This window comes from Equus asinus, chromosome 18, assembly GCF_041296235.1.
Source record: "Equus asinus isolate D_3611 breed Donkey chromosome 18, EquAss-T2T_v2, whole genome shotgun sequence".
NCBI lineage: Eukaryota > Metazoa > Chordata > Mammalia > Perissodactyla > Equidae > Equus > Equus asinus.
The window spans coordinates 35,679,799-35,699,405 of NC_091807.1; the positions used below are offsets into that span (position 1 = coordinate 35,679,799).

Sequence of the window (19,607 nt, forward strand, 5' to 3'; positions counted from 1 at the left end):
ATCAAATTTTTTGCAACTTTGTGCATGTCTGCAAGTGACCAGAAAAGCACCCTGAGTATTGATTTCGGGGTTACAAATAACATACAGCAAGTAGGCAAATTCACAAATGTGGAATCAGTGAATAATGAGGATCAACTCTACTTAGGTACACAGTAATAAATGAATTTATTTATGAGACACAAATAAATCCAAACATATCTAAAGCCAAATTCATAGAAGTACAGCTACTAAGTTGAATGAGTGTTAAAACTTTGTTAAAAGTTTTTTTCATCTTCCAAGAGTTATTAAAAGTATCAAAAACATTTAAATATATAAAGAAAAAAATAATCAGCTGTGATGCTATTCCACACATAATCACAAGGACACCTTGATGTATTTATTTTCATTAACTACATATCTTTAAATTTTTACTATCATAAACACAAAGAGCATCTCACATCACATTTTCCTCTTAGTAATACATTGTGAAAATTTAACCATCATTCATTCAACAAATATGTTGAAAGCCTCAATTACATGGTGGGCTCTACAGAGTAGTCAATTGTGTGAATGTACCATGGTTTGATTTATTCAATATTGTAGGAAATTGTGGATTTTTTCCAATTTTTTGTTTTTATAAACAGTGACTAAGAATTGCCTTGCACATAGATTTACATGTATTTCTGGTTGTTTCCTAAATTACCAGAAGTAAGATCACTGATTTAAAAAGTCTAAATATTTTTGGTTTCAATTCTAATTGCCAAGATATCCTCTAGAAAGCTTGGACTGTTTCATGTACCCTATCACACCAATCCAAACAACTGTTAACAAAGCAAAACCATTGCTAATCGCTAAATATAAAAAAACGTAAACGTAAAAGAAAAATTACAAAATTGGTTAAATACAGGAGAGCTAAAATGTTTTTGTGTTTTGTTTTTTGTTTGGAGAAGAAGACTGTTGCTGAGCTAACATCTGTGCCATCTTCCTCTATTTTGTATGTGGGACACTGCCACAGCACGGCTTGATGAGCAGTGTGTAGGTCTGTGCCCTGGATCCAAACCCACAAACCCCAGGGCCACTGAAGGAGAGCATGCAAACTTGACTACTACACCACCAGGCCAGCCCTTCAAGTTTTTTCCTTATTTTATTATGCATGTGAGGCTGACCTTTTTTCCAACTTATATTTCTTCTTTTGAAAACTTGCACTTCTTTTGAAAATCTGTCCTGGGTATACTTATTTTAAGATTAACAATATATATTACAAAGCTGCCTTCCTGAGGGACTCTAACACACTTAAAGGTGTACACACCAATCAGCAATACACAAAGACTGCCCACTGACAAAGAGAAGTCTTCCTACTGCATCTTAGAGCTTAGCAGTTAAGAGCAGAAATGTTTTAAGTAGAAAATTAAAGGAAAGATAGTAATGAAATACGCCTTCAGTAGTTTAATGGCTTTATAAATAATTTAACAATATATGTGCTAAATATTTAATGATTTAATAATACCATCATCTTACCCTGAGATCCATTTTTCTCCAAGGCTCCTTGTTAGGGTTCAGTTCATAAATGTTATTTCTTCTGACAGCCTCAATATAAGCTTCATGACCCTGACGAAAATATATTACCTACAGAAGGGAAGTACACGTTTAAAAATAAATAAAAATCTAAGAGTAATATAAATTTTGTTTTATGGTCCATATTTGTGCTTTTAAATTTTATTACTCTCACCTCATCACCCATTTGAGGAACAAAAGGAGACCTTCGAAGTGTGGTATCAGTTATCCAAACTGGAGGATGAAATTCATATAAATGTTCCATATTTGCAAGCTCTCCTGGAGTCACCCTCCTCAAGTTCTGCCAAGCAGAAAAAACAAAGTTTAGAAGAAGACAAAGGGGCAGCATGTACTATTTGACTGAAAAACAAAAGAACCCTCACCATTCAGAATGACTATTTATTGGCATTAGTTCTTAGACAGCATACATATTTGGTTCCTTAAGATACACAGGAATATATCACTTATTTGCATTGTACATCTACCTAGCACTCTCCTAGCATCTCCTGAATTTCTATAGATTCTTTATAACACTTTACATCCTATGGAAGGGGACTAACTTCCAACCTAAATCCTCTTCAATACACAGCCTGGCCTGCTGGGACTCCTCTGAATTTCACCAGAGTAACGATCACACGGAGTCTCCTCTTGATTTGACATATTAAGACTGGTGATTTTAAAACATGACCATAAATTCTTTAATACTCCTCCTCTTGTTTTCAAAAGGTGGAGCCCAAGTCTCCTCCGCTTGAGTATGAGCTCAACTTGCTTCTAAGAAACGGAATAAAGCAGATAGGACAACGTGCAACTTCTAAACCTGGGTCACAAACAGCATCAGGGCTTTGCCCTTGCTTACACTTTTGGACTTGCTCTTGGGGAAAGTCATCTACGATGTCAGAAAGATACTCAAGCAGCCCTATGGAGAGGCCCAGTGATGAGGAACTGAGGCCACCAGCCAAGTGCCATATGAATAAGTTTCAAAGAAGATCATCCAGCCCCATTCAAGCCTTCACACAACTTCAACCCCAGCGAACATGAAGACTGCAACCTTATAAGCCGAAAATCACCTAGCTAGTCAGCTCCCAAATTCCTGATCCATCAAACATGGAAAAATACTGTTTCTGTTTTAAGCAGCTAAGTTTAGGGTGATGTGTTACACAGCAATAGATAACTAATACAAAGAGGGAGCATCTTTAAATAATGACAGCTAGCTACACAACACATGCAGATGCACTGTACATACAATAAAGAATAGGGATACCACAATCAGGAGAAGAGTATGAAGATAAAACATGTCAAATAAAAATGAGAAACATGGCAATAACAGACAAAACAAGAAGAAAGTGCCGTAAAATGCCTTAAAGTATATTTTTGGTGTTGAAATTGATGATAAGAGACGATAAGTTATAGTAGGATTCTGAGCAAAATACAGTTTTCTCTTAGCTTCAGATTCAGAAACGTGTAAGTTGCCAAACACAACTCAGAGCAGACAGAGAAGTTTTAATCATAAAGTACCTTTTCCAAAAATAAGTTTGCATTTTACATTTGATTCCTCATAACCTAACACTGTCAATGAAAAAAAATAAGCCTCCAATTTCCCAAATATTTCTAATTTCTAAATATGGACAGAAACGCCTCCATGATAATGTAGATAAATATTACTTTTAAAGATATACTTTTCTTACCTCTTTTTTAGGCTTATTTTCTTTCTTCCTCTTTCGTCTCCTTTTTGGAGGAGATAAATTCTCAGTAGACATTTCATCCTCTGAACTACTGCAAAATCGGGTAATCCGCCGACGAGATGATGTTCGTAAAGGAGGCTGCAAATTGATGCCTGCATCAGCTGTCCAATCAGAATATCTAGAGGAAGAGTCACTAGAAAAGGAAAACATTTTAAGTTGTACGGAACCAGAATCTAAGCCCTAATACCGAAGTAATCATATAACCTTAAGAGGAGAGAAGGAGAGACAAGGACGAGGAAAGGAAAGGGCCAAGGAAGATTCAACTTGAACATTCTGCCCTATCAACAAATACCGAAATGACTAAAGATCATGAGAGACAGAGAGACTTTTACTGACACTGGAAATTATGAAAGGATGTAAGCCTGAGGAAGTTTTTTTAAGTATAATATAGATGAGACCTCATGGAAGACAACATCTAGAGCCAACTATTCCTCTTTCAAAAAATGAAGTGTAGTTATAAAAACAGTAGAGATCATGCAGAACCGTAAGAGTAAGAACCCCTCTAACTTGCAGGAGGCTCAGGAACAGAGTATAGAAATTTTAACTGGAATGACAAACCATCAGTTAATACACAGAGAAGCCCAAGAAGACCAGAGCCACACCAAACAGAAAGCTATAACTGGTCAGAGCTTCTTGCCAAGAGGAGGACTCTCTCTGATATGACAGAAGATCCAACAGAGGGACTAGTCCTAACCGACTCTGAAGCAAAAGCAGAGTCAAAAGGAAACTAGATCTAGAAAACTAGTCCCTGGACCACTATTAGCTTCAGCAAACACAGAAAAGGATGGTGAGGGTCTCTACAGGGGCCACCACTGGCCAACCACATACCTCTCAGGCTCAAGCCAACAAACACACACATTTCCAAAAGCTATTTACTTTTAAAAAGAGCTGTTTAGGGGCCGGCCCAGCGGTTAAGTTCACACGTTCCACTTCTCAGTGGCCCGGGGTTCACCGGTTCAGATACCAGGTGCGGACACGGCACTGCGTGGCAAAAGCCATGCAGTAGGCATCCCACATATAAAGTAGAGGAAGATGGGCATGGACGTTAGCTCAGGGCCAGTCTTCCTCAGCAAAAAGAGGAGGATTCACAGTAGTTAGCTCAGGGCTAATCTTCCTCAAAAAATTTTAAAAAACAGAGCTCTTTAAAAAATTTTTAAGAGCATATGCTTTGTATATTCAAGGAAAGTTGAATTAAAAGACAATGACTATAGAGGTAGAAAGGAGAACGGTGATTGCCAGGGTGGGAGGGGTGAAGCGGAGAACTGCTGTTTAATGGGTACACAGTTTTGCAAGACGAAAAGAGTTCTGGAGAGTGGTTGCACAACACACTGTGAATGTACTTAATACTATTGAACTGTACGGTTAAAAGTGGTTAAAATGGTCAATTTCATGAAATGTATATTTTACCACAATTTAAAAAAAAAATAAGAGTAGACGTGTTCTAAAACTCACTCCAGCTCCTAATCATAATGGAATAAAGGAAGACAAGAAAGGAAGCAGAGAGGACAGTAGAATGGTTTGGACCAGGATAGTATCAATACAAACAGAAATAATTTGAGCCATATTTAGAAGGGAGAATTTTCTAGACTTGGGGATGGATACGTTGTGAAGAGACACTGATGTCCAGTTTTCTGGCTTGAGCATCTGGCAGACGAAGCTGACATTTACCAAGATGAGAAACAGATGTTAATACCTTGTTCCCATAAAATTTGGATATCAAAATTAAACAAAACATTAGCACGCGCAATAACTAATAATAAATATAACAAGTGCCTCACCATACATACTTTGGATACGACTCTTTATAAATGCAGCCCAAGACTAAATGGATATTTTGATACTACACTTGATCTTAGCCAAAGGCCGAGAAGCGATAAAATGGATATTTTGAGTGTGCATACTTTACATTGCTGGCTCAAATGTTTACAGTCAAACAAAAATATCCCAAGTGTTTCTATAGAAACAGCTGTTAATCCAGTTTTCTTCTCCTTTTGAATGTAGTACATCTTGAATGGCAGTCAAGTACGGCTCCATCCAAGGCTATGACGAAAATGCTTAAAAGATCAAAACAATTAAAAACAGATACCTTGAACTTTCACTGTCACTTTCACTTCTTCTATCACTTTTCCATTCTTCCTCTTCGGAAGAACAAGAACCTTCACTTTGATCACAGGAAGTCTCCTAATATGTGAGGACGAAAAAACTAAAATAAAAATCTTGATCTCTGAGGTTAAATAACACAAGTCAAGAAAAACCAGTTATCCTAATCATCTCAGAAGCAAGCAGATAATCAAGTGATAAAATATAATTAGATAAACGTAAGCAGCAACTGTCTTTACTACATATTTTTTATCAAAGCATAAGGCAATAGAGAATGTTTATGAGACTTAACACTACTACTATTAACAAAAGAAACTGATGCAACGGGCCATTCTCTAAGTTAACAGGTCAATGTAAAGGTTCTCAGTGTTCTGGACTTAAGCTATTGTCATATGTGTGTAGCAGTATCTTAACTTTCAATTCCCTAATGAAATGTGATGCTGAGCACCTTTTCATATGCTTATTTGCCATCTGTATGTCTTCTTTGTTGAGGTGTCTGTTAGCTCTTTTGCTGATTTTTAAACTGGGTTTGTTTTCCTATTGAGATAAGGTTTAAAAATATGTAGTATATTTTGAATACAAGTCCTTTATCAGATATGAGTTTTACAAGTATTTCCTCCCAGTTGTGGCTTGTCTTTTCATTCTCTTAAGATCTTTCCAAGTGCAGTAGATTTTAATTTCAATTAAGTCCAACTTGTTGAGTTTTTCTTTCAGGGATCATGTTTTTCACAGTGTATCTAAAAAGTCATCACCACACCCCCAAGGTCACCTAGATTTTCTTCTATGTTATCTCCCAGCAATTTTATAGTTTTGCGTTTTACATTGGTTTATTTCTGGGTTCCTATTCTGTTCCACTGATCTCTTTCTCTATTCTTTCACCAATACCACGTTGTCTTGAAAACTGTAGATTTATACTGTCTTTGTCAAGTAGTTCAGTCCTCCAACTTCCTTGTTTGTCAGTATTCTATTAACTATTCTGGGTCTTTTTCCTCTCCATATAAACTTTAGAATCACTTTGTCAATATCCACAAAATTTACTTGCTGGAATTTTGATTGGGATTGTGTTGAATCTATAAATGAGGTCAGGAAGAACTGACATTTTTTTAATTGAAGTATAACTGACAAACATCATATTAGTTTCAGGTGTACAACATAATGATTTTGTATTCGTATACACTGAAAAATGATCACCACAGTAAGTCTGGTTAACATCTGTCACCTTACATAGTTTTTTTCTTGCTATGAGAACTTTTAAGATTTACTCTCTTAGGAACCTTCAAATATGCAACAGAATATTATTAACTACAGTCATCATGCTGTGCATTACACCCCCATGACTTATTTACGACAGATATTTTGTACCTTTTGACTCCTTTCACACATTTTGCCCAGCCCCAAGAACTGACTTCTTAAAGATATGGAGCAACAGGAACCCTCATTCATTGTTAAGAATGGGGTTTTTTACAAAGCTAAACATAGACTTATAATCACACTCTTCCGTATTTACACAAATGCAGTGAAAAGTTATGTTCTCCAAAAACCTGCATATGGATGTTTATAGCAGTTTTATTCACAACTGCCAAAACTTGGAAGCAACCAACATGTGCTTCAGTAGGTGAATAGATAAATTAACTGTGGCAAATCCAGACAATGGAATATTACTCAGCACTAAAAAGAAATGAGCTACTGAGCCATGAAAAAACATAGAGGAAACTTAAACTCATATCTAAAAAGGCTACACACTGTATGATCCAACTATATGATATTCTAGAAATGTCAAAACTATGGAAACAGTAGTAAGATCAGTGGTTGTAGTGGCTCAGTAGGAGGGAGGGCAGGAGGGGTGATTAAGTATAGCACAAGGGGTTTTTAGGGCCATGAAACTATTCTGTATGATAGTGTCATGGTAGATACATAACATTATGCATTGGTCAAAACCCAGAGAACTGTACAACACAGAACGATCCCTAATGTAAACTATGGAATCTGGTTAATGGTAATGTATAAAAATTGGTTCATCAGCTGTAGCAAATGTACCACACGTCTTCAAAATGTTACTCAGAGGAGAGACTGTGTGCAGGGGAGAGGAAGTTTACGGGAACTTGCTGTACTTACTGTGCAATATTTCTGTAAACCTGAATCTGCTCTAAGACAAAGTCTTTCTTTTTTTTAAGTCAATAAAGGGAAGAGAAGGGAACAAACAACTATCTGATTCCCACAACCCTAATAGTTACAGTCTACTTTAAGTTCTGGTCATGCATACTAGGCAGGCACTTTCAAATTGAGACATGACCTTTTCCTCTAACAGCCATTTACATTAGGTGTATCAATAATGGATAATGAAAATGCCATCGAGAACGAGACCTTGAAAGACCAAATCTCAAGTTTACTTCAGCTGAACAGGCAAAATGCAAAGTCAACATATTCTAAAAGAATATTTCTCAAAATGTAAACTCAGTGATGTTTCAGGAGTACAGATTCCTGGGCCTGTCACACTAGACCTACTGAACAGAAATCTGCTTTTTCTGCTCAAAATGAACTTTGAAAAAAAATCACAGTAATTCAAGAAACTCTTAAAAGCTACTATCTAAGGGCCAATCCCACAGCCTAGTAGTGGCTAAGTTCAGTGTGGTCCGCTTTGGTGGCCTGGGTACATGCCCAAATGCAGACCTACACCACTCCTCAGCGGACATGCTGCAGCAGCATCCCACACACAAAATAGAGGAAGACTGGCACAGATGTTAGCTCAAGGCAAACCCTCCTCATGCAAAAAGAGGAAGATCAGCAACAGATGGTAGCTCAGAGCCAATCTCCCTCAGCCAAAAAAAAAGGAAAAAAGAAAAAAAAGCTACTATCTGGAAACCAGCCACTCTGTGAAATGTTTAAATGTATTATCTCAACTAACTCTCAAAACACTCCTGTAAACAGAGGTAGGGTTAACATAAAGCTAATGAAACAAGTTTCAGAGGCTTTCCATTTAAATTGCCAAGGCCCTATGCCTAAAGAACTTTTGAGTTCTTTTTCGTAAGGAAGGTCCCTAAAATTCAACAAGCTTCAAACCCCACAAAACTTGGACCCATCCTGCCTACGAATTTTGTATCATCTCTCAAGTCCCTATCTGCCCACTACTACCTCTTTATATACAGGGAAACCCAAGGCTAAGAAATGTAAATTATGCCTGGGGGGGTCACAGGAGACTAAGTACAAACACTGGAATTAGAAATCAGTCCAGCTCTATCTACTATCAGTGCTTTACAAATCAAAATAGAAGGGAACTAACACATACACACCCAGCCACACACACAGAGACAGCCATCGCCACCACTCTGCAACAACACAGGAGAATGAATTTCACACCACTGTAAGAGGTAAAACAAACTACCACAGCATGACATTACGATTTATTTTAAAAGGTCAAAGTGATTTACCATCCTACATTATCTACATGTGTTAGCTTCAAAGTTCCCCATTAACTGAAAATACATCAAATTAACAGCTATAAAGAGAAAAATCGTAAGATTAACACCCCTGATGATTTAAAAAGAGAAAACTTATAATGATTCCTGATTTTTCAAAAAGAACACTTAAGAAAATAAGCATTAGTTATTTCCCTAACATACTCTAGGGACCTAAAATAAAGCATCTTACTTCATGTGAAAATGGGAGGCACATTTCCACCAACAACAGGAATATTGCTCCATTTTCTCCACTACTATTCAATATTGTATGAGAAATATTAAACCATACAATTAAACTACAGAAATTGATCAGAGGTCTAAAAACTACAAGAGAAGTAGTAAAACTACGTATATGTTTAAATGAGAACACACCTGGAAAACTGCAGAGTTCAATGATAACATTTACTCAAAAATTCAGTTAACACAGCAAGATACGTAAAACATTAAGCCTAGTGAAATCAACAGTCTTCATATATACAAATAATCACTACTTAGAAGATATAATGGCAGAGAAAACCCCACTAACTTAGAAGCCAGGAGAAAATATTTTCTATACATATCAAAGATAAAGAACTAACATACCTAATATATAAAGAACTTTTAAAAATTGAGGGGGGATAAAAGACCAAGAAAATAACCAAAAAAACGATAAATAAAAAAAAAGGGGGCCAGCCCTGCGGCCAAGTGGTTAGGTTCGTGTGCTCCACCTTAGCGGCCCAGGGTTTCACTGGTTCGGATCCCGGGCACGGACATGGCACCGCCTGTCAGGCCACATTGAGGCAGCATTCCACATGCCACAGCTAGAAGGACCCACAACTAAAAGATACAACTAAGTACCAGGGGGATTTGGGGAGAAAATGCAGGAAAAAAAAAACAATCAAAAGACAGACAATGCACAAAAATGAAAAAAAGAGACTCTAAATATATGAAAAGATGTTCAACTTCATGAATAACAGAAACTCAAAATAAAACTACACTGTGAACTAAACCAAAGAAAAAGAAGAAATACCGCATGATTTCACTTACATGAGGTACCCAGAATAGGTAAATTCATAGAGACAGAAAGTAGAAAAGAAGTTACCAGGGGCTGAAGAGAGAGAAAAATAGGGAGTTACTGTTTAATGAGTACAGTTATGCACCCCATGAGGACGCTTCAGTCAATGACAGACTGCAAGTACAACAGTAGCCCCCAAGATCAGTTATCACATAGCCTAGGTGTGTAGTAGGCTATACCATCTGGGTTTGCCTAAGCACACTCCATGATGTTCACACGACGACGACATCACCTAATGACACATTCCTCCGAAAGTATCTCCGTCATTAAGCAACACATGACTATACAGAGTTTCTGTTTGGGAAGATGAAAAAGAGCCAGAAATGTATAGTGATGGATGATTACACACACTGTAAATGTAGTCATGCCACTGAACAGTACACTTAAAAAGTGAAAATAGCAAATTTTATGTTATATATATATTTTATCACTTTAAAAAAAATAGCCAAAGCATAAAAAATAAAATTACACTAAGATATTATCTCTCACCTATTCATCTGACAAAATTTAGAAAGTATAACACACTCTGTAGGCTAAAGGGTAGAGAAAAATGCACTCTCATACAGCACAGGTAGACAGAAATGCAAGGCGGAAGTCTCCTTTAGGAGTAATTTTTATCACTATCTCATAAAACTCTTATGCATTTATCTTTTGACCCAAAAATCTCACTTCAAGAAACGTATCCCCAAGTTGCATCTCCAAGTGTAGAAAAATACATACATAATACAAAAGATTATTCACATAGCATTATTCCTAACAGAAACATCCTAAATGGCCACAACCAGGGGAGTGGTTAAATAAACTGTTAGAATCACACAATTAAGTATGATGCAACTCTTAAAAAAACATAAGCAAGATATTTATAAACTGATAGGGAGTGATTTCAAAAGTATTTTAAGGGAAAAAACCAAGTGCACAAGAGCATCTGCAATATGCCATATTTTGTGTAGAAACAGAGAAATAATATAATATGTACATATCTGATTGAATATATGGGGAAAAACACAGAAAGGATAAACTAGTGAAATGGGTTATCTAGAGAGGATGGGTGGGAATGTTTATCATAACTACCCAAAATCATTAAGTAAAACATGCTCAATACATTATAAATAAGAAAAGAATAATGTAAAAATAGTCCCACTATATAAAACAAAATTATTTAAATGAACAGTTTTGATGATAATAGATAACATTACTGGATATTAGGCACTGTTTTAAACAATTTACATGATTAATTAATTCACACAACACCTCTGAGGGACACGCTGCTATTAATTACTTTTACAGATATAGGCAGAGGCACAGAAAGGTTACACAACCTGTCAAAGTGGAAGAATTTGGATTTAAACTCAAACCCTATGCCTGACAACTATCCTATTGTTGTATAAAGGAATTAGATGAATTGTTCGTCCACAACCATCAAAGAAGTGAAAAAGACACACTAATTAGGAGAAGATACTTGCAAGTCACAAATCTGATAAAGGTCTTGAATTCAGAAAATATAAAGAACTCTTACAGCAATAAAAAAAGACAACCAGCGGCTGGCCCCATAGCTGAGTGATTAAGTGCACGCACTCTGCTTTGGCGGCCCACGGTTTCACCAGTTCAGATTCTAGGAACAGACATGGCACTGCTCGTCAGGCCATGCTGAGGCGGCGTCCCACATAGCACAGCCAGAGGCACTCAAAACTAGAATCTACATCTATGTACTGGGGGCCTTAGAGGAGAAGAATAAGAAAAGAAAAAAAAAAAAAGATTGGCAACAGATGTTAGCTCAGGTGCCAATCTTTAATAAAAAAACAGACAAATTGAAAAATGGGCAACAGATTTGCATAGATTTCCCCAAAGATATACAAATAGAAAATGAGCACATAAACATGTTCAACACCCTTAGTCATTAGGAAAAATGAAATGCAAATAAAAACCAGTGACACGTCACTTTATACCAACTAGGAGAGCTAAAATCAAAAAGACAGACAACAACAAATGTTGACAACGATGTGGAGAAACTGGAACCCTCATACATTACAGACAGGAATATAAAATAGTGCAACCACTTTGGGAAACAATGTAGCAATTCCCCAAAATGCTAAACACAGAGTTAACATATGACTCAACAAATTGACTCCTAGATACAAACACAAATGAACTGAAAACTTATATCCAAACAAAAACCCATACACAAACGTTGATAAGCAGTATTATTCCTAACAGCCAAAAATTGGAAATAAAACAAATGTCCATCAGCTGATAAGTGGATAAACAAAATGTGGTCTATTCATACAATGGTATATTGGGCAATGAAAAAGAATCAAGTTTTGATACATGCTATACGTGGGTCAGCCTTGTGGGTCAGCCTTGAAAACATTACGCTAAGTGAAAAAAGCCAGTTACAAATCATATTGTATGATTTCATTGATATGAAAATGTCAGGAACAGGCAAATCCATAGAGACAGAAAGATCAGTGGCTGCCAGGGGCTGGGTGAGGTGGGAAGGTGGAGTAACAGCAAATGAGTTCTGTATAGGGTTTCTTTTTAGAGGTGATGAAAATATTTTGAAATTAAATACTGGTGATGCTGGCACAATTCCACTAATATGCTAAAACCACTGCACTGTATATCTGTATAAATAAATATCTCAAAACAAAGCTGTTCAAAATTTTTGTTAAAATTCAAAATCTAAAATTTCATCTTAATCTCTACAGAATACTGTATTTTCCCTTAATTTCCAGGTAGATTCAAATTCAAGAATTAAGACAAATTATTTAAGATTATTTAATAGGGGCCAGCCCCGTGGCCAAGTGGTTAAGTTCGTGCATTCTGCTCCAGCAGCCCAGAGTTTTGCAGGTTCGGATCCCAGGCACTGACCTAGACCACTCATCAAGCCACGCTGAGACAGCAGCCCACATGCCACAACTAGAAGGACTCACAAATAAAATAGACAACTATGTACTGGGGGGCTTTGCGGGGAAGAAAGAAAAAGTTTTATAAAATTTTTTTAAAACAAAAAAAATTACTTCATATATTTTAAAGTTATGAAACTCACATGTCTGACAGAGCTTGAAGATTCATTCTCAGAAGATAACTCAAGCCGTCCAAGATTTCTTCTACCATAATTTGGATATTTACGTCTACATGTCCTCTGCCTAGACTGGGACATCATAACAACCGAATCAGACTGAAATATAAAGAAAACACACAGATGAAAATCAACACCTAAATAAGTACAATCTTCAACAAAACAAGCATTCTATCAAATTTCCAAAAAGATTTAAGGCAAAAAATAAAAAAGAGTAATAGTTAAAAAAAAAAAAGAAAGAAAGAAAATATTCTGGAGTGGATAGTATTTTTGCCATATCCTGTTAAATCAACCTCGGTCTTTTTAATTTTAAGATACTCAGAAGAAATGGCTAAATTAGGCACATCAGATCAGTGTTTTCCAAATTAAACTATAAGTTAATTGGTTTACCATGAATAAGATAATAGTAACAATAACCGAAAAAAGACATCACTTCAAAAATATGCATCTCAGAAGTGAAAATATATATTCATACATTATGATGCAGTAACCAACCTTAACGAATATATCACTGTGTGAATATACAGGTATAGAAAAACACCTGAAATAATCCTCAAACATTATCCCTAGTTATTTCCAGGTTTTTGGATGATTTGTTGTTGTCAGTACTTTTCAGTTCTTGAATTTTTTAAATATCATATTTTTAATCAAAACAAATAATCTTTAAAAATCAGCCAAAAAAAACAGGTAGACTGAATTTTTTTTTAAAGAGGAGGGGTGTATGCTACTCCTCAAACACCAAAGTCATACATGAAATCAACAAAGTACATCTTTCTTGAATTGATAAACAAATCAATTTTTACATTAGCACCATCTGTTTGATAGCAGTGTCTTTTAACATCTCAACGTATCACTGGCTGATTTTAAAATGAATTGTGCTTTCCTTAATTTGTCAGTACTGACTTGTGTTAAAGTAAAAACTCATACTGATGAATTTCACAACTGATAATATATAAACCCAAGTGGACCAAAACAACCACTCTGAAGAACAAGAAAATCAGTCAAAATACGTATTTTTTTAAAATATCAGTTTGAGGGCATTACACACCTAACAAGGCTATGAAGAATTACAGGACCAAGACAAGAAAAAAAGATAAACAATAAAAAGAGCTCTAGAATTTCACTCTAGGCGAGGAACCTGAAAGTTTTAGCAGGGAGCAAACAACTGACAGACTAAACTCATGAGTTAGGCCAACAAAATCGCAATTCAGAGCCTCCTATGTTTAGAACACCCCAGGCTTTGGCTGTTACCCCAAAGGGCTACAGCCTAGACCTATAGGTAAACTACAGAAGAACAGTAATTTCAAGGAACGAAAGCCCATCCTTGTTTGGATTAAGGCAACACAGGCTTGACGGTGGCCCTAGAAGCTTACCAGAAGCAAATTTAAATCTTCTCTGGGAAGAAATAACATCCTAGGCTTTGAATCTCTAACATTTAACATGTAATCAAAAACATAGGCAACAAAAATAATGTGACTGTAAAAACTGAGAAAAATATCAACAGGGAATGGAAACAGATCCCCTCTGTTGAGGGGAGCAAGACACCAAAATAAGGAAATTACCAGACACAGGTTTTTTAAATAACTATGACTGATTTTCAAGGAATTAAAATAATGAGAACTTTAGCAGAAAACTGAAAACTCTAAAAAAGAACCAAATGAAAATTCTGAACTAAAAGATACAATAACTAAAACAAAGAACACCACAACAGGTTTAACAGCAGATTGTTAGTGTGAACTAACAAAGTGGAATACAGGTCAGAAAAAAGTTCGTAACAGCAGAAAAAAGCCTAAGAAACAAAAGGGAATCGACACTAAATGTCTAGAGTTGGCTGGGTGACACAGTGGTTAAGTGCGCACATTCTGCTTCGGCAGCCTAGGGTTCACCAGTTCAGATCCCGGGTGCAGACATGGCACCACTTGGCAAGCCATGCTGTGGCAGGCGTCCCACGTATAAGGCAGAGGAAGACTGGCGGCAGATATTAGCTCAGGGCTAATCTCCCCGGCCCACCCCCCCCCCCCAAAAAAAACAGTAAATGTCTAATATATAGGTGACTGGAGTCTCAGAAGGAGAGAGAGAAAGTAAAGGATAGAATCATACTACGCAAACACCAGCCAAAAGAAAGCTAGCACAGCTATATTAATATAAAACAGTTTGAAGAATAAACCATTACTAGAGATAAGGGGTGAAAATTCATAATGATAAAAGTTTCAATTCAGTAGGAACATGGGAAATTCTAAATTTGTACATACCCAATGACATAGCTTCGAATTACATGAGCCAACAAGTAGAAACAGAAAAATCTAAGTAGTGAGATTTTAACACATGTCTCACCATAGGTAAGAATGCAACCATTTTGAAACCACATGCGGCATTAATTACAAAAGTTAAATATACATGTATACTATGATCCAACAATTTCACTCCAAGACATATTTCTCAAAAGAAATACATATACAGATATCAAGAGATATGCACAAAATGTTGAAAGCAGTCTGATTCTTAATATTAAAAATATGAAAATGACCCAAATGTCCTTCTAGAATAGGCTGATTAAACAGAAGTATGTTCAAGGGAATACTATACAACAATGAAAATGAATGAACTTCAACTACTCACAACACAGATAAATCTCACAAGGTCAAATGATCAAAGCCAGATACAAAAGATTACATACTGTGGGGTTCCATTCAGATCGGTGTTTCCCAACATTTTTGCATGATTGCTACCCTACAGGAAAACTTCAGACTTTTTCCTAATTCCCCCCCATGAAATTTTAATACCACAGATATAGTATGTAAGTGTTTATGTACTATGTGTATATCAGTGCCTTGTACATAAAAAGACAAGCATAAAGCTTAGTTTTTTAATTCAATACAGGGTTAACAATAATTAAAATTTTTGAGATAAAAGTTAAATTGAAAATTTTAAAGCTCTTCAGATTTAACTTTAACTATTTCTTAATTTTAATGTGATTTAATATACATGGATTGTAATGCATCACATTACATATATAAATTAGAAATTTATGAATACATACCAGCAATATAATCAAGTTTTTAAAAATCTTTCAAAACTTATTTTTCCAGCAAAAGGAAAGCAACTGAAAACACATTAATTTCTTAAAAATTTTAGTAAACTTTTAAATTTTTCACATGAGAAAATATCCTAACTATACCAAAGATACTCATTCAGCTGATCAACATTTTTTCTTCTCGGTACTCGACAACTAAGTTGAATCACTTTTAAATTAAGTAATAAGATAAAAACTATTTTTACTTAATTCTCAAAGCCCAAGTCATATACAAAAGCACTGAGCATCAAGTTTAAACAACAAGGCAGCTGATGGCAGCCAGGCATGACTAAGTAATCTCTCACAATAGGACTTCAAGACTGAGTGATCAACTGAGAGAAAACTTTCCAAACACAACCACTTTTCACCACAACGTTGTGGCACTAATCTTGCATACATCTTGTGTGCCTTCCATGAATTCAGTGCTAATGCCATTCATGTGATGTTCAAAAAATCCAAATAGAGAAATTAAACACTAAGGAATAAGAATTTCTTGAGTAAGGCTGAGCTTTCACAAACCATTGTAACATCTAAGATTTTCAATAAATGCATGATTTGGATAAACTTCAGGAACAAAGCTAACCAGCAGTTTTAGAAGACAGCTGGTTACCTATGGGAGAAAGGAGAGAAAGAAGTAAAACGCTTTTGATGGGCTAGTCATGTTCTGTTCTTGACCTGAGTGGTCATTAGACAATTTTCCAGAACCCTTTAGCACTGTTAGGCATTAGGCTACTTCCCTAAGTTTTCAAACTACCCTTTCCTAACAGCTGTACAACCTTATGTCTTACTATTTTAAATTCCAAACAGGAGGCTTTAAGCAAGATCTATTATTCAAGTTTGGGTGAAAGTTACTAACATTCTCACTGCTCAAAAAGAAAACTATAAATTTCAGTTTAAGTTCTAATTTGGTCATTGTTAAGAAAACAGAATTTAGGGTACCTTTTGTGAGAGCTGGAGAGTCTTCCTTTTTCTTCCAATTACATAAAGATTTCTTTCCTCTTCACCTTTCTCTATTCTGAAGTCTTCCAACTTCCTACAAATTTAAGTATCCAGTTATATTCGTTACTGAACTCATAAGTAAAGGATACACAGAGGAAAAATTAATCATTATGATTCTAGGAATCATAAGCTTATACACTTCTTAAATTAATACAGAAAACTCCTAAAGATATAACAAAACTTAGGTCAAGCTGTACTTTATGTTAGAAACATAAAATCTCAGCAGCAACTAGGAGGTCCTATTTTTCATATTTAACACAGAAATACTCATTCGTTTGTACTTTGGCCCTATTAAGACCAACTCGAACAAGACCTCACATTACCTACTCAAAAGGTCCCTAGGATTTTCCAAGATTGCCAATTCCTTTCTCTAAAGAAAAAAGCAGAATCCTGTTCCAAACTTATTAAAACTGCATGTTCTATAATTTGTAGAAAACGAGAAATGTTACTAGTTCTTCTACCTATATTTCACTTATATGATACAAAAGAAAGATTATAACGTTACTGTGACCAATTTCAAAAGCAAGGGAACTTCTACTATGAGAAGAGTACTGAAGATCATTTTTCCTTCTCCAGAGTGAAGGAATTCAAGTGACTGAATGCTCTTTTTCTCCAATTTGAATACTGTTGAAAATACATAGCTTTATGTTTTGCATTCAATTTAAAACCTGCTGGACATTTCAAAACTGACATGTTGGCCATGCTCCAAGATATAACTGGACAATCAAATAAGCATAAACGCTGTAAGGGCAAAAACTGATTCTAATGAAATCGTTTTTTTCTGAAGGTTCATCTGCAGCCCACATTCAGATTACAGTGGAACATTATTCTATCCACAGGAAGTTCTGAATCAGACTCAACCCTTCAGTTGTCTATTTCACCAGCTTTACGTGTATTTAAGGAACTCGATAAGGTTTTTCACTTGCAGCCAAATGAAATTCCTAACCCATATCTGTATGCTTCTCTGTTTTGACAATGAAACACTACATACAATTCATTCACAACCAATAACAAAGCAAAGGAACACTCCAGGCTTTCATAAGTATCGTCTTCAACTGTGTGCAATTCCATGCCTAATAAGATGGTCAGCTAAGAAAAGTGATTTTGTAAAAGATCACAGAGTAGATACGCAATTCATTCATTCATTCTTTTAGAATGAATAATTTCTACTATTGTTAGGTTAAGACAAACTACATGACTGAACTCTAGCCCCTAAAAAAATTACCTCTACTGGGAAACAACATTGTGTGCTCACCTTTTTGCACAGTAGGATTATTTATCTTCTCACACTTTGACCTATCACCTAATTTTTCACAATAGATATGTACTATTTTTACAGTCAGAAAACCAATTTTTAATTTCTCTTGACCCTTATCAAATGACAGCCTAATAAACAGTTGTGTAAAATTTGCCATTCCTCCCACTACAAAGATTGTTGTCAAGGGTGCTGACCACTACTACACCACTCAGCATCCCCTTTATAAAATCTCATGTATATTTTAGAATACCACACTAGAAAGAGCTATGCCCTTCTTTAGGAAAATTATATTGTGGCAGACAGCTAGCTGTCTCCTTTTCTTCCTTAGAACAGAATCTCAATTTTTACCTAGCCTCTTTGCTGGCCTAAATAAACTGTACTACCTAGCCTCCTCTGTAGCTAAGCATGGCCGTATGACAACACTCTGGTCAATAAGTTATGAACAAAAATGTCATATGGGAGCATTAAGGCTGCTTAAATGAAGCTCCCTCAACTAAAAATGTGCTTTTTGCCTTCTGCCCCTCTTCCTTCTTCTAGTCTAAATCTCAGCCTCCCTCACAGATGCAGATGTGTGATCGCTAACATACATAAAGCCCAGCTATGTTGGACTTTGAGGTGACCTTAAGATTGGAAGCCACACTCTAAGATGGAAATGAGAAACATGGGAGCCTGAGTCCCTGATTAACTGAGGAACCATGATTCTCGCCTTAAATTATTTCCAGTCTTCCTTTATGTTAAGAGAATAAAGCCTTGTTTAAGAAACTACTCTTCAGGTCTTTCATTCTTGTTCCCTGTTTATTTCCCTTGGTTTTGAAAATGAAAAATATCCCAAAATGACACTTTCAGTTCTCATGACCATGCAACTCAGACACAATATTAAGGCTTAATTTCAGCATAACTACATACACAATGGTGATTCTGTATTTCTCATCTCAATTCCAGATTTTGCTTTTCACTGTTTTATTGTGTGCTTATAAACATTCTCAAATTCATTGTACATTATAAGTATTATCCAATATTACTCCAATCACTGAAACTCTTCTGGCTAAACACATGAAGGAAACACTTCTACAAAATTATCTTCAAGGTATTAGTTATTATAAGACACAAACATGACAGAATGCTGAAATATATTTTAGATATCAATGAAAAACAGTATTTGCTGCCTCTATTTCAGTAACTCAAAAATCAGTCTGTTACAACTCAGCAGCAAGTAACCCCCTACTGCCCAGACTATAATTATGATATACCATTTCCACTAAAAGAAAATAGGGCTGCTTAAGAGAAAAGTGATGTCAGTTCTAGGTTAAG

At 35.8% G+C, this 19,607-nt stretch overlaps 1 protein-coding gene and 1 non-coding gene across 2 annotated transcripts in view; both read right to left on the reverse strand.

Moving 5' to 3' along the window:
• Positions 1 to 19,607, reverse strand: part of BRWD1 (bromodomain and WD repeat domain containing 1) — a 129,143-nt gene that overhangs the window by 48,117 nt on the left and 61,419 nt on the right. Inside the window, exons 20-25 of the mRNA XM_044751005.2 lie at positions 16,979 to 17,072; positions 12,934 to 13,065; positions 5,362 to 5,456; positions 3,219 to 3,408; positions 1,709 to 1,834; positions 1,498 to 1,605 (exon numbers count right to left, since the gene is read on the reverse strand). Coding sequence (XP_044606940.2) covers positions 1,498 to 1,605; positions 1,709 to 1,834; positions 3,219 to 3,408; positions 5,362 to 5,456; positions 12,934 to 13,065; positions 16,979 to 17,072 — 745 coding nt within the window. The remainder of the gene's footprint in view (positions 1 to 1,497; positions 1,606 to 1,708; positions 1,835 to 3,218; positions 3,409 to 5,361; positions 5,457 to 12,933; positions 13,066 to 16,978; positions 17,073 to 19,607) is intronic.
• On the reverse strand, positions 4,964 to 5,150 carry LOC123278399 (U2 spliceosomal RNA). Its single transcript, XR_006515761.1, has one exon. It is a non-coding gene; the product is annotated as a U2 spliceosomal RNA (small nuclear RNA).